We start from the raw sequence: 25,823 nt of genomic DNA, 5'->3' as shown, positions 1-25,823 counted from the left end.
TCCCTAGTGGGTGTAGGATAGTGCGTTAATGTGTGGGGATCGCTGGACGGCACGGACTCGGTGGGCCGAAGGGCCTGTTTCCATTCGCACTGTATCTCTTAACTAAAAACTAAACTAAACTTGAGTCATGACTTGAACTGAATCCTACTAAGTTGCTGATCCTAGCGAGTACATCTCGGTTTTCTCCGAGATCTTCGGTTTCCTCCCACACTCCAAAGACGTACAGGTATGTAGGTTAATTGGCTGGGTAAATGTTAAAAAAAAAAATTGTCCCTAGTGGGTGTAGGATAGTGTTAATGTACGGGGATCGCTGGGCGGCACGGACTTGGTGGGCCGAAAAGGCCTGTTTCCGGCTGTATATATATGATGATGATTATTTGTGTTACAAACTATTTTCAGATGTAGTTTCAGTTTAGACAGGGAGCATGGAAACAGGTTCTTCGGCCCATCCAGTCCATGCTGACCATTGATACTAGACCACACTAGTTCTATGTTATCCCACTTTCTCAACAACACGCTGCACACTAGGGGTAGGGGATGCTGGTTTAAATTGAAAGTAGACACAAAATGCTGAAGTAACTCAGCGAGCCAAGCAGCATCTCTAGAGAGAAGGATTGGGTGATGTTTCGGGTCGAGACCCTTCTTACGGGCATCAGGGGTCATGGGGAGAAGGCAGGAGAATGGGGCGGAGAGGAAAACATAGATCAGCCATGATTGAATGGCGGAGTAGACTTTAGAGATACAGGGCGGAACCAGGCCCTTCGGCCCATTGAGTCAGCGCCGACCAGCCATCACCCTGTACTATCTCTATCCTACACACTAGGCACAATTTACAATTCACAGAAGCCAATTAACGTACAAACCGAAGATGAACACAGAAAGCTGGGGTAACTCAGCGGGACAGGCAATCCCTGAATTACTCCAGCTTTTTATGCCCCTCTTCGGTTTAAACCAGCATCGGCACGGTGGCGCAGCGGTAGAGTTGCTGCCTTACAGCGAATGCAGCGCCGGAGACTCAGGTTCGATCCTGACTACGGGCGCCGTCTGTACGGAGTTTGTACGTTCTCCCCGTGACCTGCGTGGGTTTTCTCCGAGATCTTCGGTTTCCTCCCACACTCCAAAGATGTACAGGTTTGTAGGTTAATTGACTGGGTAAACGTAAAAATTGTCCCTAGTGTGTGTAGGATAGTGCTAGTGTGCGGGGATCGCTGGGCGGCGCGGACTCGGTGGGCCGAAGGGCCTGTTTCCGCGCTGTATCTCTAAATCTAAATCATGCAGTTCCTTCCTAACCTACCAACCTGCACATCTTTAGGATGTGGGAGGAAACTGGAGCACCCGGAGAAAACCCACGCAGTCACGGGGAGAACGTACAAATTCCATACAGACAGCACCCGTAGTCAGGATCGAACCCGGATCTCTGGCGCTGTGAGGCAGAAACTCTACTGCTGTGACACCGTTGCGCCACCATTGACTCGATGGGCCAAATGGCCTAATTCTGCTCGTACAGACTTATGAACCTACAAACCCTGCATGACTATGGGATGTGGGAGGAAACCGGAGCACCCAGAGGAAACCCACACAGTCACAGAAAGAACCAGATCTTCCAGTTGGAGAAAACAGCAACATCTCACCGGTGGAGTTGAACTTCAGCGTTACGTGTGTTTGGGTGAACCGGTGTCATTGTGAACGGAACGCGAGTTTAGAAGAATGAGGGGGGGGGCCTCATTGAAACAGGCAGAATAGTGAAAGGCTTGGATAGAGTGGATGTGGAGAGGATGTTTCCACTAGTGGGAGAGTCTAGGACTAGAGGTCACAGCCTCAGAATTAAAGGATGTTCCTTTAGGAAGGAGATGAGGAGAAATTTCTTTAGTCAGAGGGTGGTGAATCTGTGGAATTCTTTGCCACAGAAGGCTGTGGAGGCCAAGTCAGTGGATATTTTTAAGGCAGAGATAGATTGATTCTTGATTAGTACGGGTGTCCGAGGTTTATGGGGTGAAGGCAGGAGAATGGGGTCAGGAGGGAGAGACAGATCAGACATGATGGGCCGAATGGCCTAATTCGACTATCCCTTATGACCCACTCAAGAGCAAAGGGTCTCGACCAGAAACGTCACCCATTCCTTCTCTCCTGATATGCTGCCTGACCTGCTGAGTTACTCCAGCATCTTGTGATACCGTCGATTTGAACCAACATCTGCACTTATTTTCCTACACAACTCAAGAGCAGGTAGCCTTTGGAGATGAGAAACAGGGGGGGGGGGGGCAAACAAGGTGCCTTAAGGCACACATTTGGCAGAAGAACAGAAACAACGAGGATATGTCATTTACAAGGACAGGAAACTGTAGATTGCCTTTCGTAACATAACCCGACCCAATTTGGAGAATCTCCACCCCACAACCACTCCAAGGTATTAAATCATATACCCACTGTATAAACCATTTTCTGGTGATGTACTGTTGAATCAACTCGACAAGTCACATCACTGATGGTTTTCAAAACCCTCTCAGCTTGGCCCCATTCGCAATGCGAAAGTCATTTGAAATAGTACTTCAATCCAGACTCCATATAATTAGCAGCTGAGGTCTGTGCTAAGTCAATAACTCGACCGCAAGAATCCATGATATTCAGGAAGCACCCGAGTAAAGTTGCATTTACGTTGAATCTTAATTCCTCTTTAGGACAAACTGAATCCGTGACCCCAAAAAAAATATATATACTTGGGAGGGGAACAAGATTTTTTCAATAAAAATTGGGCAATTCATGTATCTGCGTGGATTCCGTTTAAAGTGTGCATGCACACAAGTATTTGATAATGAGGGATAATTAGCAATTGTAACTTAATTTCCTCTGTAGCGTTCAGTTCATCATTACCACCCCCCCCCCCACCAACCCCCCTCTCCCCGTTTATCTCGGGCAATTCCTCCAATAATTAACCATTGGAAAATAAGCACACAGTTGTTTGTCATTTAATGTCGATTGGGGTTTTTTTTTTCTCCTCCTCCTACCAACAAAAAAAAGAGAAATACTCTCTAGCTTCTTCAGTCGGTTGTCGTCTGCAGGAGAGGTTTGGAGTCTTAACATAAAAAGAATTTCGATACGTGCCAGGAGTCAACAATAGGTGAATTTGCACAGATTGCTATAATCTTCATAAACTATCCGGGCTTCTCGTATTGAGGGATTGGTGAAGGGCAATTTGTGAAGAGGATCCGACTGTGGAACATTACAGTGTTGGTGTGTGTGTGTAGCCTTTTTTTAGCAACTACATGGTCGAAAGGAGACTCCTACAGGTGTAAGACTGTGAAAGCAGCGAGTTTCATTCTTTCAGCGAGTGGTGTAGTGGTGTGTGCGTGTGTAACAAATCACTTTCTTTATCATTATCATTATTATTTAAAACTCTCTCAATAAAGCCTGCTGCCGTTCGAACCGAAACAGGAGAAACAAAAGGTGGGGAGATTTTAATGGCAACAGCAGCAGTAATTTGGAATTAAGTGTGTGTTTCCCTAGTGTATAAACCAGCCCTTTGAAATTGGTTGTTCTCTTCCCCACCCCACCCCACACACACACACACTTTTGTTTTGTGTGTGTGTGTGTGTTCACGCTTAAATCTCCCATCTGTGGCTCAGTTACCATTCCGACAGACCATGTTTCTATGTCCCTATGTGACCACAAAGTTTTTTTGTGTGTTTCTTCTGTATGCATTTTTTTCCCAAAAGACTTTTGTGTGTGTGTGTGTGTTTGGTTTTTGTCAGAAGTGGGCGTGCATTATTAGTTCAACCCTACTAATGAATATTAATACACGTTCACGTCTGTCTGTGTGTGTGTGTGTGTGTGTGTCTCTCTCTTTCTCTACACTGTGTGTATGCCATGTCTAGATGAAACAGCCACTATCATTAGACGGGTGTTTTGTGTTGATGTGTGTGTGTGTGTGTGTTGGTGGTGGGGAGGGTTTGTTGTTGTGAATGTGTTCTAGGAGGAGATTTGTGTGTGTGTGTGGGGGGGGGGGTTGGGTTTTTTTTGGAGCAGGGGGGGTGGAGAGTAGAAGAGAGAGAGAGAGAGAGAGAGGAGACACACAGAGGTTGAGAGGATTTGAAAAGAGACGCTCTGGAAAATAAAAGGAGAATAATTCAACACACAAGGACTTTTTTTTTTAAAGGGCATTCATTCATTGATGGTCCTCTTTCTTTTCAAGGATTTTTTTTTTTTTTTTTTTTTTGGAAACAAGAGATTGATACACATATATATATATATATGTAACACAGCAAGTTTGCAGGACAGTGTCGCTTGCAAGGATCGGTGGAATACATTGCTGTGAGCGGCTCCCCGTTCTCTCGTTCTCTCAGATCCACGAAGTGCAACCAAGGGCGAGACACTAGGCATGATTTGCAAAAGGATTTCAATCTTTGCTTTGCTCTGCCTGCTCTTGCGAAACCAGGTAGGTTTCTATTTTGTGTTTTAATCTCTCCTTTATATATATATATATATATATATTTGTGTGTGTGTTGGTGTGTGGGGGAGATGGGGAGAGGAGGAGAGGAGAAAAAAAATTAAAAACCCCTAAAACTTGCCTTTAAATTTTTTTTTCCACTAACCACTTTTTGTTGCAAAATTGCTAACTTGCATTATTAGTGGGAGTGGGGTGGGTTACGTTCAATTGTTTTCTTCTTTGCAACGTTTTAAACTCTACCAGCCAGCTTGTTTGTGTTGTTTTTGTTGGGAGGGGGGTTTATGTTTAATTTTTTTCTTCTTTGCAACGTTTTAAACTCCACCAGCCAGCTTGTTTTTGTTGGGAGGGGGGGGTTTATGTTTAATTATTTTCCTTATTTGCAACGTTTTAACTGTCTTCAACTCTACCAGCCAGCTTGTTTGTGTTGTTTTTGTTGGGGGGGGGGAGAAGAGGATTTTTTTTTCCTTCTTTGCAACGTTTTAACTGTTTTAAACTCTACCAACCAGCTTGTTTGTGTTGTGGGGGGATATGTCTAATATTTTCTTCTTTGCAACGTTTTAAACTCTACCAGCCAGCTTGTTTGTGTTGTGTTGTTGGGAGGGGGGGGGGGGGGGTTATGTCTAATATTTTCTTCTTTGCAACGTTTAAAACTCTACCAGCCAGCTTGGTTGTGTTTTTTTTTTGGGGGGGGGGAGAGATATGTTTAATATTTTCTTCTTTGCAACGTTTTAAACTCTAAACTCATCAGCCGGCTTGTTTGTGTGTTGTTGTTGTGGGGGGGGGGGGGGGAGATATGTTTAATTTTTTTCCTCCTTTGCAACGTTTTAACTCTGTTTTAAACTCAACCAGCCGGCTTGTTTGTGTTGTTGTATTATATTCTGGTGTTATCTTTTTTTTATTTGGGGGGTAAAATAAAAAGGGGGGAATTGGCTGGTTTTTGTGGGGTTTTTTTGTTGAGGGTCTGCTTTAATTTTTTTCCTCTTTGACTACCCCCACGTCCACCTTCTCCATCTCTCCTCCAATTCAATCTCCACCTTCTCCACCCTCTACATCCTCCAATTCCTCCACCACCATCTCTACTTCTATCTACTGCCTGCAACTCCTCCACTCCCTCTATAATCTACATCCTCCAACTTCTCAAATTCCACCTCTATCTCCATCCACCTTCTCCACTTCCTCTATCTACCTCCAACTTCTCCAATTCCACCTCTATCTCCTCTATCTACCTCCTCCAATTCCACCTCCACCACCTCTATATCCAATTCCACCTTCTCCATCTCCTTCACCTCCACCTTCTCCTCCTCCTCCACCTCCTCCTCTATCTTCCTCCTCCACCACCACCACCCCCACGTCCTCTTGCAGCTATCCCTGGCGTCGGGGCATTTCGAGTTGCAGATGAACCAGATGCAGAACATTAACGGGGAGTTGCAGAGCGGGGATTGCTGCGAGGGGAGCAGCAGGAATGGCCAGGACCGCAAGTGTGTGCGGGCTCAGTGCGACACCTTCTTCCGTGTGTGCCTGAAGGAGTACCAGGCGCGGGTGTCGCCCGGCGGTCCCTGCAGCTACGGCTTCTCCACCACCCCAGTCATCAGGGGCAACACCTTCAACCTCAAGGCGGCAGGTAGCGGCAACGAGCGCAGGATCCTCCTGCCCTTCAGCTTCGCCTGGCCGGTGAGTGGGGGAGAGGGGGAGGGAGAGGGGTTACTGCGGCACCTTGGTTGCTACACGCACTCAGTCACTGCTCCACTTCCCCCCACTCCCTCTCCCCCCTGCACATACATGCTCCCAGTCACTCTGTTCCCCCACCATTTCCCCCTCTCCCCTTCCCCCCTTTGTGTCCCCTCTCCCCCTTCACTCCCTCTCTGCCTCTACACACCCTCTCCCCTTCACATTCATGCTCCCGGTCACTGTTTCCCCCAACACTCCCCCCTCTCCCCTTCCCCCCTCCATGCCCCCTTTCCAACTCTCCCCTCCGCGCCCCCTCACCCCTTCACTCCATCTCCCCTGCCTCTACACACTCCTCTCCCCTGCACGTACTCTCCCCGTCTCCCCTCCCCCCTCTCCTCCCTCCGCGCCCCCTCTCCCCTCTCCCTGCTCCCCTCCGCGCGCCCCTTCTCCCCTCCGCGGCCCCCAGTTGGCTACTCCCAACCCCCGTCCTGCCCAACTTGCTGCTGTTCCCCAAACTCCTAAACCCCCTCTCTCCCCACCCCACCCTCACTCTCTCCCTACCCCCTTGTTCACTGTCTCCCTCCCTGCCCGCTCGTTCACTGTCTCCCTCCCTGCCCGCTCGTTCACTGTCTCCCTCCCTGCCCGCTCGTTCACTGTCTCCTGCCCCAACCCACCATTGCTGTGAAACGCTTTGCCCTTGATTTGGAGAAATCCCACCTCCTCCTGTCACTTGCACACCATTTCACTGCCAGATCTGAAACGTTAAAGGATGTCACTGGTTTTCAGATGTGTTATAGAGTGCAGGCCCCCTCCACTCTCTGGCGAGACACACTTCACAACAGTTTCACGCTGGTGCAGAGACTGAAAAGTGTTTCTCCTCTTTAAAATTCCACACCAGTTTTAAAGCAGTGCTTTCTCCTTAAAGCTTGCTTGCACGTTTTCGTTTTGGGGGTCAAATGAGACGCACACAACAGTTGTGTGTGCTTGTGAATTTTCAGGTGACTTGTATTCGAGTTACAGACTCCATAGGGGGAAAGGAAAAAAAAAAACCTCTCTGCTGTGTGTGGTATGTTTTAAGTGGACTGTCGGGTGTGTTTAATGCTTGTTTTGTGTGAGCTCAGTACAGAGAGAGAGAGAGAGAGAGAGAGAGAGAGAGAGAGAGTAGATTATTGTACTGCAAAAGGAAGACTTAACCCTGTAGCTGCCAGCTGAGTCCCCCACGTTCCAGCTGTTGAATAGCAGTATAAACCTTGCTTTCCCCAGCGTTTAACGTCTTCCCAGTCGTCAGTTCGGTGGTTGACTTGGGGTGTGTTTTGATTTTTAACCTCGACATGGCCCCAAATGTCTCAAAGTCATTTTTGTTTCCCCCTGCCCTGTCGAGAATCCTGTTTCAAAATACCACTTTAAACATCTATTTTCATACAAGGAAATTGAGACCGTTCTTACAGCGTCTGTGAAAATGAAGAATTTTGGTTTTTTGTCTTTCAAATTGCATGTGGGTGTGATGGCTGTGAGAAAAGATTTGAAAAAGGTTGTCTTATTAATAAATCGATGCTATCATGTTTGTGCAGATTCATAAAATGCCTGCAGTTTTTCCAATTGGTGGAGCGAGTTTAATTTAAAAGTAATTGTAGGTCTTTAATTAGTATGGGGATTGGGTTGGGTGGGGGGTGTGGGGGAGATGGGTAAGAGGAGCAATAATAATTCGGGTCGAAGAATAATAGGTATTTGTGCCCTTGATTAAATGAGGACTATTGTCCCATTCTCCACAACACACACTGAGTGCATCGATGCTAATCTGACTTTGTTGCCCATTCTGTCTTCGTTTTTCTGAGAGGGGATCTTATCGAAAAACGTATAAGATTATTAAGGGGTTGGACACGTTGGAGGCAGGAAACATGTTCCCAATGTTGGGGCAGTCCAGAACCAGGGGCCACAGTTTAAGAATAAGGGGCAGGCCATTTAGAACGGAGACGAGGAAAAACTTTTTCAGTCAGAGTTGTGAATCTGTGCAATTCTCTGCCTCAGAAGGCAGTGGAGGCCGATTCTCTGAATGCATTCGAGAGAGAGCTAGATGGAGCTCTTAAGGATAGCGGAGTCAGGGGGTATGGGGAGAAGGCAGGAACGGGGTACTGATTGAGAATGATCAGCCATGATCACATTGAATGGCGGTGCTGGCTCGAAGGGCCGAATGGCCTCCTCCTGCACCTATTGTCTATTGTTTCCACAAAATTCAATGTGTGCTAGCTTTTTTCTGCATTGTGTTTTGAATGTTTTTTTTAAAAAGGCATTTGGGGACAGACGCTTCAACAAAGTGATGTCACATCCTGCGAGTTCTGATTTGGAGGTTATTTTTGAGTCGCAGGGTTTAAGTCAGAACTTTGCCGGGGGGGGGTGGGGGGGGTGTGGAAAGGCTTGCCTGGTGTGGGAGAAAATAGAGGGATTGGAAATAGAGGGAGGAATTTTTCCAGCAATACATAGGATTTTTTTTTGGTGCTGAGATAGCCTTTGCCTTGGCCCAGTGCATGGCCAAAAGTCTTGTAGGAAAATAACTGCAGATGCTGGTACAAATCGAAGCTGTGACAAAGTGCTGGAGTAACTCAGCGGGTCAGGCAGCATCTCGGGAGAGAAGGAATGGGTGACTTTTCCGGTCGAGACAACTTCTTCAGACTGAAGGAGGGTCCCGACCGGAAAAGTCACCCATTCCTTCTCTCCCGAGATGCTGCCTGACCCGCTGAGTTACTCCAGCATTTTTGTGAGACCTTGGCCAAAAGTCTTGATCTTCTTCAATGGGGCCTATCACTGATGGTAAAGTGGAAGATTGGTGGAGGATTCGTGTGGTTTATGCAAGGCCCTTTTAGAAAAAGATGAGATGGAATAGATGTGATTTGATAAACTAACCAACGAGCTAGTCTACCAACGACCTTCCTGACCTGCTGAGTTACTCCAGCATTTTGTGATACATTAGTCCACTAACGACCTCGTCTACTCTTAAGTGAAGTGGCATAAGCTCCGTGGCTATTGGGCCTCAATAAGCAAGGTGATATTAATAATTGGAATATTATTGAAGGGCCTTTGAATTTACAATGGAAGAGGTGTGAGGGAGGTGAGTGTTGTCTAAGCCTTACAGATTGCCTTGTTTAGCTGCATCCCTTGCACTTGGACCTTAGAGTACCAGCCTTTCATTCTGTTGCTGCTGGGGTTATCAGGCTGCTTGTTCTGGGTTTAGTATTATAGGTGACCTTATCACAAAGAAAGCACATTCCTTGTAATTGGGTAAAGAGTTCAGAAAGCTGTGTTGCCTTGACTACAACCATTGACACTTCCTTTCTCTCTCTCTCTCTCTCTCTCTCTCTCTCTCTCTCTCTCTCTCTCTCTCTCGTCCTTTGTGTTAAAAGTTGAGCCCTAGTTGGACGCTGCCAGCTTGCATATCCATTGAGTTTGTGCATGGCGATCTTTGGTCATTATGGTCAATGGAATCTGGGAATATTGAAACACGTGTGTGTGTGTGTGTGTGTACATGTACATGCATGTATATGAGGCTGAGGGTGATGCTTTTCTCTTTGAAGACCAGTGCAGAAATGTTGGTTGAGATGAGGTTGGTGTGGAAATGCAGGCTAGTTTGGTGTGGAGATGGTGGGCTGTAGTTTTGTGTAGATGATGATTTGGAATGGTTGAATGGGTTGCTAGGTAACTGTGTAGCGCAGCGGGGATAAGTAGCGTGCACCAGAGCTGTACCTGCATTGGAAGGGGTTGGAACCGTGTTTAGTAAATGACAGGCAAAACTCCACATTTCCTGACCGGCCCAGTGTTGGCGTTGTTGCGTGCAGGGGTTCCGAAATGGTAGTTTTTTAAAAAAAATCTTAGATTTGCAGCATTTTTTAAAACCCCCAACGTTATCTCCAGGTTAGTTTGCCTCCTGCTTTTGATGCAGCATCTTCTAGGAAATCCTTGGTGCGTTCGGTAAGGCAGTGTGTAGAGTAACAGTCAAGAGTGTTTTTTTTATTGTCACGTATATATGTGTGTGTCCCAGACACAATAATGAATTTCTTGGGAGAGAGAAACTGCAGATGCTGGTTTAAATCAAAGGTAGACACAAAGTGCTGGAGTAACTCGGGAGAGAAGGAATGGGTGACGTTTTGGGTCGAGACCCTTCTTCAGACCGACCCTCTGAGTTACTCCAGCATTTTGGGTCTACCTTTAATGAAATTCTTCTGTGCAGCAGGACAACATAATACAGTATGTGAGCATAGTACTCTGGAAGCAATGTGATAAACGAGAAAGGTTTTATATATATACGTATATACACACATATACGATATGATAAAACTTTATTTATCCCAGGTGGGAAATTGATCTGCCAACAGTCGTAAAACACAAAATACATGAAACGTGAAATTAAAGTGGAAAGGATTGGGGATGTGCAAAGATCCCCATGTGTATACGCTACAGAGCACGCACATGTATGTGTACATACACGCACATATATGTGCACACGCACACATACACGCACAAACAACCAATATTAGTGCAAAAAGTCAACATTGGGAACATGTTTCCTGCCTTGATCGTGATGTTAGGGCCAACTAGGCTCATCTTGGGGGAAAATGTGACTTCTATGTTTGAAAGTACTTTTACAAATGGTTCCTTGCGGTATGTTTCTTTGCTGTCTCTTGTGTGTTTTTAAGTTGAGTTTCCACACTTGTAGAATATTTGGTAGGTAGCGTTAGTTCTGGAGTGGGACTGAAAATATAAGGTGGCGCAGCAGTAGAGTTGCTGCCTCACAGCGCCAGCTTTGATCCTGACTGCGGGCGCTGTCCGTACGGAGTTTGTACCTTCTCCCTGGGACTGCGTGGGTTTTCTCCGGGTGCTCCGGTTTCCTCCCACATTCCTAAGACGAGCAGGTTTGTGTGTCGATTGGCTTCTGTTAGATATTGTACAGTTTTCCCTGGTGTGCAGGGTGGTGCTAGTGTACGAGGTGAACTGGTTTGTAGGTTAATTGGCTTGGTATAAAAATGTAAACTGTCCCTAGTGTGTGTAGGATAGCGTTAATGTTCCTTCTGCAGTTATACAGGGCCCTAGTGAGACTGCACCTGGAGTACTGTGTGCAGATTTGGTCTCCAAATTTGAGGAAGGACATTCTTGCTATTGAGGGTGTGCAGCGTAGGTTTACTAGGTTAATTCCCGGAATGGCGGGACTGTCATATGTTGAAAGACTGGAGCGGCTAGGCTTGTATACACTGGAATTTAGAAGGATGAGAGGGGATCTTATCGAATCATATAAGATTATTAAGGGGTTGGACACATTAGAGGCAGGAAACATGTTCCCAATGTTGGGGGAGTCCAGAACCAGGGGCCAAGTACAAGGGGTAGGCCATTTAGAACGGAGATGAGGAAAAACTTTTTCAGTCGGAGTTGTGAATCTGTGGAATTCTTTGCCTCAGAAGGCAGTGGAGGCCAATTCTCTGAATGCATTCAAGAGAGAGCTGGATAGAGCTCTTAAGGATAGCGGAGTCAAGGGTTATGGGGAGAAGGCAGGAACGGGGTACTGATTGAGAATGATCAGCCATGATCACATTGAATGGCGGTGCTGGCTCGAAGGGCCGAATGGCCTCCCCTGTACCTATTGTCTAATGTGCAGGGTTCGCAGGTCGGTGTAGACTTAGTGGGCCTCTGGGCCCGTTTCGACGCTGTTTCTCTAAACTAAATAGTTTTGGAGGGTAAGCCTGAAACTTTGCAACTGGTGTCAGTCCTTTTGCATTGCATCTTGTTCTGAAAAGCTGAGGTTTAGTCTTGTGTCGGGCTACGCAGTTACTGCAGTTTTGAACCGGGTACCTGCTGAAGGGGAGTAAATCAATGGTTCTTCGTCTCGTGAAAGATAGACTCAAAATGCTGGAGTAACTCAGCGGGACAGGCAGTATCTCTGGATAGAAGGAATGGGTGACGTTTAGGGTCGAGACCCTTCTGTGAGCCATCGGGGAGCGTGAAACGAGCGATATGGAAGGTAAGGTGTGAAAACGAGAGATCAAAGGGGACAAAGATTAAAGAACATGTAGAATAGATCATTGGGAAGGTGATAACGAGACATACAATGTGGACAATAGACAATAGGTGCAGGAGGAGGCCATTCGGCCCTTCGAGCCAGCACTGCCATTCAATGTGATCATGGCTGATCATTCACAATCAGTACCCCGTTCCTGCCTTCTCCCCATACCCCCTGACTCCGCTATCCTTAAGAGCTCTATCTAGCTCTCTCTTGAATGCATTCAGAGAGTTGGCCTCCACTGCCTTCTGAGGCAGAGAATGTAAAATATAATCAGGAGCACAGACACGTTTCTGGTTGAGACCCTTCAGTCTGTATCTTTGGTTTAAACCAGCATCTGCAGTTCCTTCCTACACTTAATCAGGAGGTACGGTCAGACTGCTTGGGAAACTGGGATGGGGGAGGGATAGAGAGAGGGAAATGCTTGAAGTTAGATGTCCACAAAATGCTGGAGTAACTCAGCGGGAAGGGAGGGGTGATGTTTCGGGCGAAGTTAGTCTCGTGGTATATCAGGATCAATTGCAGTTTGTTCAGCAAACTAATGTGTGGGTTTGGCACTGGTTATCAGTTGAGGGCTGTTGTGCACCGAAATTGGAGATAAACTTTCATTGAACTGAGCAATGCACTGATTAGATGGGATGGGTTTCACGAAGGCCATACCTATTATTAAAACACTACGCAAGCACAATTAACAAGAAATTTTAAGAGTTTAGATTGTCAACTGTATATGCCAGCATTTTCTTCAGTTTTCAAAAGGACTCGGTCAAAGTGCTGGTGTAACTCAGCAGGTCAAACAGCATCTCTGGAGAACATGGATAGGTGACCGTGTTGAATCGAGGCCCTTCTGAAGGGTCCACGCATCTTCTGAAGGGTCTCTACCTTAAAATCCATGTTCTCCAGAGATGCTGCCTGACCTGCTGAGTTACTCCAGCACTTTGTCCTTTTGTGTATTAACAGTCATCTGTAGTGGTGGTGCAGCAGTAGAGTTGTTGTCTTACAGCGCCAGATATCCCGGTTCAATCCTGACTATGGGTGCTGTCTGTATGGAGTTTGCACGTTGGCACTGTGACCGAGTGGGTTTTCCCCAGGTGCCACATTCCAAAGATGTGCAGGTTTGGTAGGTTGATTGTCCTCGGTAGAGATTGTAAACTGTCCCTAGTGTGTGAGATAGTACAGGGTGATTGCCGGTCGGCGTGGACTCGGTGGGCTGAAGGGCCTGTTTCTGTGCTGTTTCTTTAAACTAAACTGGTATTTGCATTTTTTTCTAGTTTAAAAAAAAAAAAAATGTTATTTGGTGACGTCTAAACAGAACCATAATGTTTCCAAAGATAGATGCAAAAAGCTGGAGTAACTCAGTGGGACAGGCAGCATCTCTGGAGAGAAGGAATGGGTGACATTTTGGGTCTCTACCCTTCAGACTGACTAAGTACTTCAGTGCCATTTCCTTTATCATTGTTACTTTTCTACATATCTTTCGTTCATCTCTCTATATCACCGTCATTGACTTCTCCAACTTTAGATAGTTCCTCTGTCCCTCTCTTCCCCTCCCCCCTCCCAGATCTCCCTCCATCTTCCTGTCTCCACCTATATCCTTCCTTTGTGTCGCCCCCTTTGACATCAGTCTGAAGAAGGTGTCTCGGCCCGAAACGTCGCCCATTCCTCCTCCTCTCCTCTCCTCTCCTCTCCTCTCCAGAGAGATGATGCCTGTCCCGCCGAGACACCTCCAGCTTTTTGTGTGTCTTATCCTCGGTGTAAACCGGCATCTGCAGTTCCTTCCTACGTATAATGATTCCGACACTGCGTTTCCCTGGGCCGTTGTGTCATCTCAGCCAGCACCCCAGTGGCTTTGATGTGCAATTGTGGTCTCTAGGCAGTGCATTGAGTCACACCTGGTACTCTGTGAAAAGTTTGTGGGAAATTCTTCGTGTGTTCAGTCAGCCCACTGAATCTGCCTTCTGGCAAAATCAAAGAATGCTAATCAACATCAGATGGCCGGATGGAGGTTTTTTTTTTTCTCCACAAAGAAGCAATCCCCACTCTTTTGAGGTAGACGAAGTTTATTTAAATCTCTTAATTCCTGCGTTTAATGGCTTTGTCTAACAGGAAAAATGCTTGCTAAAACTTTTTTTTTCTGAAAGTCAGGGTTTTTTTTTTTTTTTTGGTCACTGCCTTCTGATGTGATCAAATTTCGGTTTAATGCGCTGTTCCCCATTCACTGAATGACCGCCACTGAATGCCATACCTGATCAAAGGGTTAAAGAGGCAGACAATGGTATCTCGGTGTGTGTGTGCCTGCTGTCCTCGCCACTGAGGAATGCAGCGGCTTGCATGTAATGAGGACTCTTCTGCTTCCTGGTATTCATGGACAAAAATAGCTGAGTATCGCTGGAAAAACCTGGGGTTTTTTTCTTCGAATTTCTGCTTTTACTGAGAGCAAGCACTGTCCACCAATGCTACTGCCACCATGGCCATGTGTAGGAAGGAACTGCAGACGCTGGTTTAAACCAAAAGCTGGACACTAAAAGCTGGAGTAACTCAGCGGGACGGGCAGCATCTCTGGAGCGAAGGAATGGGTGACGTTTCAATAGGCAGTGGGTGCAGGAGGAGGCCATTTGGGCCTTCGAGCCAGCACCGCCATTCAATGTGATCATGGCTGATCATTCACAATCAGTACCCCGTTCCTGCCCTCTCCCCCAGACTCCGATATCATTTCGGGTCTCAACCCAAAACGTCACCCATTCCTTCCCTCCAGAGATGCTGCCTGACCCTCCGAGTTACTCCAGCATTTTGTTGCCGCCATAGTCATGTCAGGGAGAAGGCACATGTAGTTTGGAAGCCATTTTGTATCGCTAAATAAGGGTCAAAGTACTGGAATAAGGGTCAAAGTACTGGAATACCTCAGTGGGTTAGGCAGCATCCTAGGCGAACATGGATAGGTCATGTTTTGGGTCGAGACCCTTCAGGTCTGTGTTACATAGAAAATAGGTGCAGGAAGAGGCCATTTGGCCCTTCGAGCCAGCACTGCCATTCATTGTGTATAAGAAAATAACTGCAGATGCTGGTACAAATCGAAGGTATTTATTCACAAAGTGCTGGAGTAACTCAGCACTTCACCTTAGATGCTGCCTGACCTGCTGAGTTACTCCAGCGCTTTGTGAATAAATACCCGCCATTCATTGTGATCTATGTGGATTAATGTTCAGTCGGTAGGTGGATTGAACAGGCTGTTGGCTTCAAGAAAACAAGCACAAGGTTGGAGTAACTCTGCGGGTCAGGCAGCATCTCTGGAGAAAAGGATTAGGTGACGTTTTGGGTCAAGACCTTTCAGACTCTTCGAGTCAGTTTTGGGTGGAGTATGCTTTTTGATGTAGAGAACACAGCTGGGAATATTTAGTGGTTAGAAGCATGTATTTACTTAACCTAAATAGCCACACCTGTCCAGACATGCCCATTTTGAGGAACTGCAGATGCTGGTTTACCCAAAGAAAAAACAGTGCTGGAGTAACTCAACAGGTCAGGCAGCATCTCTGAGGACATGGGTGGGGAAGGATTCGTGTTGGGACCCTTCTTCAGACTGATTGTGGTAGGGGAAAGAAAACTGGAAGGAAAGTGGGGTAAATCCTGCATCTGTGCAAAGCAGATGCATTTGTTAACTTGAAGGTAGACACAAAATGCTGGAGTAACTCAGCAGGTCAGGCAGCATCTCGGGAGAGAAAGAATGGGTGACGTTTTGGATCGAGACCCTTAACTTTATACCTCCATTAGCCTGTGCATTAAGCAGATTTATCCAGGGTAATATCACCCTCGGAAGCCTAGGTTTTCAAACCCAGAGGAGGGAGATTTGGTTTAGTTTAGAAATTGTGCGGGGAAACAGGCCCTTCGGCCCAACGAGTCCATGCCAGCCAGCGATCCCCACACACTAACACAATCCTACACACACGCCAGGGACAATTTACAATGTTACCAAGCCAATTAACCTACAAACCTGTACGTCTTTGGAGTGTGGGAGGAAACTGGAGATCCCGGGGGAAACCCAAGCAGGTCACGGGGAGAACGTACAAACTCCGCACAGACAGCACCCGTGGTCGGGATCGAACCCGGGTCTCTGGCGTTGTGAGGAGCAGCAACTCTACCGCTGCGCCACCCTACAGGTTATGCAAGGGGATCTTTGAGTTGTGCCAGGCAATGTTTGACAGGAGTGTTTGAAAGAAAAATCAATTGGATTTATTTTGAAGTGGAAGCATTGAGGATGGTTTTAAAATGTGACCCTTTTAAGTAGAAACATAGAAACATAGAAAATAGGTGCAGGTGTAGGCCATTCGGCCCTTCGAGCCTGCACCGCCATTCAATATGATCATGGCTGATCATCCAGCTCAGTATCCTGTACCTGCCTTCTCTCCATACCCCCTGATCCCTTTAGCCACAAGGGCCACATCTAACTCCCTCTTAAATATAGCCAATGAACTGGCCTCAACTACCCTCTGTGGCAGAGAATTCCACAGATTCACCACTCTGTGTGGGAAAAAAAACGTTCTCATCTCGGTCCTGAAAGACTGCCCCCCCCTTATCCTTAAACTGTGACCCCTTGTTCTGGGTCACAGAAACTAATGCTTGGGAAGGCAGCAAGCTTTAAAAGGGTGATTTTAGTCGGGTCAATTAATGATCAGCCATGATCACATTGAATGGCGGTGCTGGCTCGAAGGGCCAAATTCGTTTAAAAGCATGGTTCACGAAGTAAAATATCAAGGCCTAACTTGTGTGATTCTTTTTTTTTTCCGCCTGCCTTGTATATTTTATAACAAAAATGCGTTTTGCTTATCTGCTTTTGGAGTGTAGGAAGTGGTGTTCTGGGCAGGGGGGATTGCTGCTATTAACCAAGAACAATGGCAAGAGCACTGGCTGTGTTGGGGATTACCGAATATAATGGAGGCACCCAGAAATTGTGCAGATGAAGGGGAAGCAACAGGAAGCACCAGTGAGCCCTGCTCTGCTCTGCCCTGCCCCTGCTCTGGGAACTAGGAGCCCCACCAGGATTTCGAAACAACGGCCAGCTCAGCACTTTGAGTGCACGATCACGGGACGCATGTTCGGTTTTAGTGGGATGTGAGAGGTGCCACATCTTGGAGAGCGTGGACGGGCAACGGTTTCAGATGTAGGCTTTACGGTGGCGCAGCGGTAGAGTTGCCGCCTTGCAGCGCCGGAGACCCGGGTTCCATTCCGACTGCGGGCGCCGTCTGTGCGGAGTTTGTACGTTCTCCCCGTGGGTTTTCTCTCCGAGATCTTCGGTTTCCTCCCACGCTCCAAAGTCGTACAGGTTTGCAGGTTGATTGGCTTGGTATAAATGTAAAAATTGTCCCCTAGTGGGTGTAGGACAGTGTTAATGTGCGGGGATCGCTGGTCGGCGCGGACCCGGTGGGCCGAAGGGCCTTGTTTCCACGCTGTATCTCTAAACTAAACTAAACTGCAGATGCTGGTTTAAATCGAAGGTAGACACAAAATGCTGGAGTAACTCAGCTGGACTGGCAGCATCTCTGGAGAGAAGGAAAGGGCGACGTTTCGGGGGTCGAGACCCTTCTTCCAAAGTTTCGGGTTGGGACCCTTCTTCGGACTGATGGTGGTCGGGGGAAGAAAGGTGGGGCAAATCCTGTATCTGTGAAAAACTGTTGCGTTTATGAAGTTCGTCCATTCCATCATTAGCCAATGCACCAAAGCATCCAGGCATTGCTGTTCCCTGGAGCCTTAGGCAGGTGATTCAAACTGGGTTTGGTTTAGTGGTGCAGTGCGAAAACAGGCCCTTCGGCCCACCGAGTCCGCGCCGACCGGCGATTTCCCCTGCACGCTAACGCTATCCTACACGCACCAGGCATAAAAATGTAGAATTGCCCCAAGCCAATTAACCTACAAACCTGTAGGTCTTTGCAGTGCGGGATCAAACTGGAGATCTGAGAAAACCCACACAGGCCATTGGGAGAACGTGCAAACTCCACACGGACAGCGCCCGTAGTCGCGGTGGAACCCGGGTCTCGTGCGCTATGAGGCATTCATTAGCATTCATAGCGAGGGGATTTGAGTATAGGAGCAGGGAGGTTCTGCTGCAGTTGTACAGGGCATTGGTGAGACCGCACCTGGAGTATTGCGCACAGTTTTGGTCTCCTAATCTGAGGAAAGACATTCTTGCCATAGAGGGAGTACAGAGAAGGTTCACCAGATTGATTCCTGGGATGGCAGGACTTTCATATGAAGAAAGACTGAATAGACTTGGCTTGTACTTGCTGGAATTTAAAAGATTGAGGGGGGATCTTATAGAAACTTACAAAATTCTTAAGGGGTTGGACAGGCTAGATGCAGGAAGATTGTTCCCGATGTTGGGGAAGTCCAGAACAAGGGGTCACAGTTTAAGGATAAGGGGGAAAGTCTTTTAGGACCGAGATGAGTTTTTTTTCACACAGAGTGGTGAATCTGTGGAATTCTCTGCCACAGAAGGTAGTTGAGGCCAGTTCATTGGCTATATTTAAGAGGGAGTTAGATGTGGCCCTTGTGGCTAAAGGGATCAGGGGATATGGAGAGAAGGCAGGTACGGGATACTGATTGAGAATGATCAGCCATGATCATATTGAATGGCGGTGCAGGCTCGAAGGGGCGAATGGCCTACTCCTGCACCTATTTTCTATGTTTCTACTCTACCGCTGCTCTGCCTGTGGTTATCCCAGCGAGCCGGGCTCCTGACCCAGCTCGGGGAGTGTTGCGCGTGGAGTTTGGATTCTTTAGGCGGTGGAGGGGCAGCTGCCTGAACACTGGGGCCGGTGGCCTTCAGACGTCTGCAGGGTCGGCCGCTGATGCTTCAAAGGAAGGTGGCAGCAGCTGTTTACATCATCAATGCGTTTTGTGTCACAGCCCACTGTGGCCGTCGAGAAGCTTGCCAGAGGTTACTAATTTAGCTCGTGTTGGTGAAACAAAACTAATCCTGCTGTGCAGTAAATCCTGCCTCTTCCTCTCGGGTGTATTGGAACTGTGCCATAGAAACATAGAAAATAGGTGCAGGAAGAGGATATTCTGCCCTTTGAGCCAGCACCGCCATTCAATGTGATCATGGCTGGTCATCCACAATCAATAACCCGTGCCTGCCTTCACCCCATACCCCTTAATTCCACTAGCCCTTAGAGCTCTATCTAACTCTCTCTTAAATCCATCCAGTGATTTGGCCTCCACTGCCCTCTGTGGCGGAGAAATCCGCAAATTCACAACTCTCTGGGTGGAAAAAGTTCCTTCCACCTCAGTTTTAAAAAGTTCCACCTCAGTTTTAAAAAGTTCCTTCCACCTCTCCTTTATTCTAAGACTGGCCCCTGGTTCTGGACCCGCCCAACGTTGGGAACATTTTTCCTGCATCTAGCTTGTTCAGTCCTTTTATGAAACTTATGCCACTTATGAAATGCTGGGCTGGGTTCTAAAGAGTCAAAGCCTCATCAATCAGGCGATGAGTGTACATTTTATTTTGCAAAGGGGCGGTCAGCATTTGTGCAGTCGAGGATGGAAGGAGCTGGAGATGCTGGTTTAAGCCAAAGATAGACTCAAAATGCAGGAGTAACTCAGTGGGTCAGGCAGCATCTCTGGAGAAAAAGGAATTTGTGACCTTTCAGATAGACTCTTCTTCAGGATTGGTTAGTGGAAACAGATTTAATGGTATCCACCGAAGGCTGGATTAAAAAAAATGAATTGAAGGGTCTCGACCCGAAACGTCACCCATTCCTTCTTTCCGGAGATGCTGCCTGACCTGCTGAGTTACTCCCAGCATTTTGTGTCTATCTTCTGTGTAAACCAGCATCTGCAGTTCCTTCCTACAAAATACATTGCATGGTTGTGTTCGGGGGCGAGAGGGCAATGGATCTAACTCAGCGGCTCAGGCAGCATCTCTGGAGAGAAGGGATGGGTGACGTTTCGGGTCGAGACCCTTCAGGCCGATGTCAGGGGAGGGGGCGGGACAGAGATAGAATGTAGTCGGAGACAGTCAGACTGGTGGGAGAACTGGGAAGGGGGAGGGGATAGAGAGGGAAAGCAGGGGCTATTTGAAGTTTGAGAAGTCAATGTTCACACCGCTGTGGTGTAAGCTACCCTAGCGAAATATGAGGTGTTGTTCCTCCAATTTGAGCTGGGCCTCACTCTGACAATGGAGGAGGCCCAGGACAGAGAGGTCAGATTGGGAACGGGAGGGGGGAGTTAAAGTGCTGAGCCACCGGGAGATCAGGTAGGTTGAGGCTGACTGAGCGGAGGTGTTGAGCGATACAATCGCCGAGCCTGCGCTTGGTCTCGCCGATGTACAGGAGCTGACACCTGGAGCAGCGGATACAGTAGATGAGGTTGGAGAAGGTGCAGGTGAACCACTACCTCACCTGGAAAGGCTGTTGGGGGGGAAGGCAGGAACGGGGTACTGATTGAGAATGCTCAGCCATGATCACATTGAATGGCGGTACTGGATCGAAGGGCCGAATGGCCTCCTCCTGCACCTATTGTCTATTGTCTAAGTGAAGTGAAGAAAGTATGTGTTAACAGATGTCAGTTTGACATCATTTGGCAATCGGAGGGGGGGGTTTGCAGGTGAACCCAGTTACCTTTGCGCCTTATATATGCGCACCTGCATGTTTAGTTTTTCCAATACGGGTCAGTAAAGTCCTTGTTCTTCTCTACCTCCTGCCATCACAAGTGCTTGTGTGTTGGGTGGGACCCACAGCTCGGCATTTAAAAGGGGGAGGGCTCGCCTTATTTTAATGGGCAGTGTTCATAACTTGTGGGAGTAGAATTAGGCCATTCGGCCCATCAAGTCCACTCTGCCTTTCCGATCGTGGCTGATCTATCTTTCCCCCTCCACCCCATTCTCCTGCCTTCCTTCTCCCCATAACCCCCGACACCCGTACTAATCAAGAATCTAGAATGTCATTTCTCTTTCTCTGGAATCAATTTCATTTAGAGTCGTATGGAGTGATACAGTGTGGAAACAGGCCCTTCGGCCCAACTTGCCCACACCGGCCAACAATGTCCCAGCTACACTAGTCCCCACCTGCCTGCGCTTGGACCACATCCCTCCAAACCTGTCCTGTCCATGAACCTGTCCAACTGTTTCTTAAACATAGCTTCAGAATTGAGGGACAAAAGTTTAGGGGTAACATGAGGGGTAACTTCTTTACTCAGAGGGTGGTGGCTGTATGGAATGGGCTTCCGGTGGAAGTGGTGGAGGCTGGCTCGATTTTATTATTTAAGAGTAAATTGGATAGGTATATGGATAAGAGGGCATTAGAGGGTTATGGTCTGAGTGCAGGTAGATGAGACTAGGACAGGGAGAGTGGTCGGCGTGGACTGGTAGGGCCGAACGGGCCTGTTTCCGTGCTGTAGTTGTTATATGGTTATATGGTAAACGTTGCAATGGTCCCAGCCTCAACTACCACCTCTGGCAGCTCGTTCCATACACCCACCACCCTCTGTGTGAAAAAATTACCCCTCAGATTCCTATTAAATCTTCTCCCCTTCACCTTAAACCTATGTCCTCTGGTCCTCGATTCACCTACTCTGGGCAAGAGATTCTGCCGATCTATTCCCCTCATGATTTTGTACACCTCTATAAGATCATCCCTCATCCTCCTGAGCTCCAGGGATTAGAATCTCGGCCTACTCAACCTCTCGCTATAGCACACATCCTCTAGTCCTGGCAACATCCTCGTAAAAGATTTGCCATGAGGCGTTTCGTTTGTTTATTTGGGTGATTTGGTGGACCATGAACATTATCTTTATTGCTGACACCATCTTTTCCTGACCCCTGTCAGACATTGACAGGCTATTTGCAGCAACCCCTATGTTGTGTTATCTCTGAGATACATCATGGTCCCATTGAGCCATCTCCATGATGCTGACTAACTTGCCTGACGCCCTTGAGATTTTAACCCCTCATTTGAACATTGCAATAACTTGCAGCCTTCCCTTCCATTAGCTCATGAAAACTTGTCCATTTCCCAATCGTGCATCAAATTATTTTTTTTTCCCCTTATTGCTCATGATTCCCGGAATGGTGGGACCGTCGTACGTTGAAAGACTGGAGCGACTAGGCTTGTATACACTGGAATTTAGAAGGATGAGAGGGGATCTTATGGAAACATATAAGATTATTAAGGGGTTGGACACGTTAGAGGCAGGAAACATGTTCCCAATGTTGGGGGAGTCCAGAACCAGGGGCCGCAGTTTGAGAATAAGGGTAGGCCATTTAGAACGGAGATGAGGAAAAACTTCTTCAGTCAGAGTTGTAAATCTGTGGAATTCTCTGCCTCAGAAGGCAGTGGAGGCCAATTCTCTGAATGCATTCAAGAGAGAGCTAGATAGAGCTCTTAAGGATAGCGGAGTCCGGGGGTATGGGGAGAAGGCAGGAACGGGGTACTGATTGAGAATGATCAGCCATGATCACATTGAATGGCGTGCTGGCTCGAAGGGCCGAATGGCCTACTCCTGCACCTATTGTCTATTGATTTAAAATTTTCATCTACATTTTTTTCCAGTCCTTGCTCTAATCTTCCGACCCTCATTTTAGTTTATTTTAGAGATACCGTGCGGAAACAGGCCCTTCGGCCCACCGGGCCCGTGCCGACTAACACTATCCTACACACACGCACTCACTAGGGACAATTAACAGTGTACAAACCCTAGCCAATTGACCTACAAACCTGTATGTCTTTGGAGTGTGGGAGGAAACCGTAGATCTCTGAGTGAACCCACACAGTCACGGGGAGAACGTACGAACTCCGTACAGACAGCGCCCGCGGTCGGGATCGAACCAGTATCTCCGGTGCCTCAAACGCTGTCGGGCAGCAACTCTGCGCTGCGCCACCGTGCCGCTTATTTTCTTGCCTCCTGTGTTTGCATCCCACCTTTGACTCCATCTACACAGTGCCTCTGAAAAGCGGCCAACTTAATCAAAAGGAGGTAGACACAAAATGCTGGAGTAACTCAGCGGGACGGGCAGCGTCTTTGGAGAGAAGGAATGGGTGACATTTCGGGTCGAGACCCTTCAGATAATCAAAAGGGTTGTCCCACCCCGGTCATTTCTTCTCCCTGCTCTGTCCTGGCAGAAGGTACAGAAGCTTGAAAGCGCGCACCACCAGACTCGGGAGCTGTTTCTTCCCCTCTGTTATCAGGCTTCTGAACGGACCATCCGTAAGCTAGGGCACTGTCCGATTCACCTCTACCCCATTGCGGACATTGGACTTTGTCTCTGGAACTGCTGCGCTACAGTGCCGAGAACTACATACTCTGTATCTTCCCCCTGTGCTTTATCCACTGTAAACGAGTTTGAACTGATTATATGTGTTTGGAATATCTGAAAGACAAAGTACTGGAGAGACTCAGCAGGTCAAGCGGCATCTTGATGTGTTAAGCAGCATCTGCAGTTCCTTGTGTGTTGGAAGGAACTGCAGATGCTGGTTTGCACCGGAGATAGATACAAAATGCTGGAGTAACTCAGCGGGACGGGCAGCATCTCTGGAGAGAAGGAATGGGTGACATTCTTGGATGGGTCTGACGAAGGGCCTCGACCCCAAACGTCACCCGTTCCTTCTCTCCAGAGATGCTGCCTGTCCCGCTGAGTTACTCCTGCATCTTGTGTCTATCTGCAGTTCCTCCTTACTATTAATGGCATATCTGATCTGTATGGCTAGCATGCAAATCAAAGCTTTTCCCTATACATGTGGCAGTTAAAAAACCTTAAACCTACCGTGGGCGGTCACGGTGGCGCAGCGGTAGAGTTGCCGCCTTGCAGCGAATGCACCCGGGTTTGATCCTGACCACGTGTGCAGTTTGTACGTTCTCCCCGTGACCTGCGTGGGTTTCCTGCGAGATCTTCGGTTTCCTCCCACACTCCAAACACGTACAGGTTTGTAGGTTAATTTGCCTTGGTAAATGTAGAAATTGTTCCCAGTGGGTGTAGGATAGTGTTAGTGTGCGGGGTTCGCTGGTCGGCGCGGACCCGGTGGGCCGAAGGGGCCTGTTTCTGCGCTGTATCTCTAAACTAAACTACTCTAGTATTGACCGTACGTTTTGATGCCTGGAATCTCTCTCTCTAAAGCTTCCTCTACCTAAAGATTCTTCACTCTATTTGAAGTGCTCCCTCTTTGACTGCAATATTTAGATGTGGTAATCACCTTGGGTGGCTCGATGTCAAACCAAGTTTGGTAAATCTACTTTGAAGTGCCTTGGAAGCTCTTGTAATTCAGCTTATCTATGCTGTTTAATTCTATTGAGGTCATAAGTGATAGGAGTAGAATTAGGCCGTTCGGCCCGACAAGTCTACTCTGCCATTCGATCATGGCTGATCTATCTCTCCCTCCTAACCCCATTCTCCTGCCTTCTCCCCGTAACCTCTGACACCTGTACTGATCAAGAATCTATCTCTGCCTTAAAAATATCCACTGACTTGGCCTCCACAGCCTTCTGTGGCAAAGAAGGTGTACTTACTTGGAATTGATTTTGTTGATGCCCGATAACTGTTTGGCTGGGCAGACTACAGCCAATGGCTTGAATATTGATTTCTCCATGATCAAATAACTCCTGCATTCTCTCTCTCTCTACCCGTCCCACCCCGACAAAAGACACACCAGCTTCTCGTTCTCACCTAGCGTACAGCTGACAATGGCCTGTTTCCTTTATAAACACTAGGTGCAGGAGGAGGCCATTCGGCCCTTCGAGCCAGCACCACCATTCACTGTGATCATGGCTGATCATTCTCAATCATTGCCCCGTTCCTGCCTTATCCCCCATACCCCCTGACTCCGCTATCCTTAAGAGCTCTATCTAGCTCTCTCTTGAATGCATTCATAGAATTGGCCTCCACTGCCTTCTGAGGCAGAGAATTCCACAGATTCGCAACTCTCTGACTGAAAAAGCTTTTCCTCATCTCAGTTCTAAATGGCCTACCCCTTATTCTTAAACTGTGGCCCCTGCTTCATTACTTTTTTTGCATATCTTTCATTAATTTGTTCTATACTTCTCTACCTCACCGTCTCTATCTCTCGTTTCCCTTTCCGCCCGGCTCTCGGTCTGAAGAAAGGGTCTCGACCCGAAACGTCACCCATTCCTTCGCTCCAGAGATGCTGCCTGACCCGCTGAGTTACTCCAGCACTCTGTGTCTCCCTTCGGTTTAAACCAGCGTCTGCAGTCCCTTCTGGCAGAAACCGTGTAGTGGTGCCTGCCCTTGTCTGTACCTGATGCCGGCATAAATAAACATGGCTTTAAAGATGAGTGTGCATTGACATTAAGTTGCCTGAAGGTAGACAATTACATAGAAACATAGAAAATAGGTGCAGGAGTAGGCCATTCGGCCCTTCGAGCCTGCACCGCCGTTCAATAGGATCATGGCTGATCATCCAGCTCAGTAACCTGTACCTGCCTTCTCTCCATACCCCCTGATCCCTTTAGCCACAAGGGCCACATCTAACTCCCTCTTGAATATAGCCAATGAACTGGCCTCAACTACCTTCTGTGGCAGAGAATTCCACAGATTTACCACTCTCTGCGTGAAGAAATGTTTTCTCATCTCGGTCAATTGGAGTGCTAGGTATCACAAAGTGCTGGAGTAACTCAGCGGGGACAGGCAGCATCTCTGGAGAGAAGGAAATGGGTGACGTGTCGGGTCGAGAC

The 25,823-nt window shown here is 47.6% G+C and overlaps 1 protein-coding gene across 1 annotated transcript in view; it reads left to right on the top strand.

Moving 5' to 3' along the window:
* Positions 1–4,068: 4,068 nt before the first annotated feature.
* The window catches only part of jag1b (jagged canonical Notch ligand 1b), a 93,709-nt gene continuing 71,954 nt past the window's right edge, over positions 4,069–25,823 (top strand). The window contains 2 exon segments of the mRNA XM_078405648.1: positions 4,069–4,432; positions 5,807–6,115. Coding sequence (XP_078261774.1) covers positions 4,376–4,432; positions 5,807–6,115 — 366 coding nt within the window. The 5' untranslated portion in view covers positions 4,069–4,375.

Source organism: Rhinoraja longicauda, chromosome 9, assembly GCF_053455715.1.
Source record: "Rhinoraja longicauda isolate Sanriku21f chromosome 9, sRhiLon1.1, whole genome shotgun sequence".
Classification (NCBI taxonomy): Eukaryota; Metazoa; Chordata; class Chondrichthyes; order Rajiformes; family Arhynchobatidae; genus Rhinoraja; species Rhinoraja longicauda.
The sequence above is the reverse complement of the archived record's forward strand: the minus strand, read 5'-3'. Positions and strand labels throughout refer to the sequence as shown.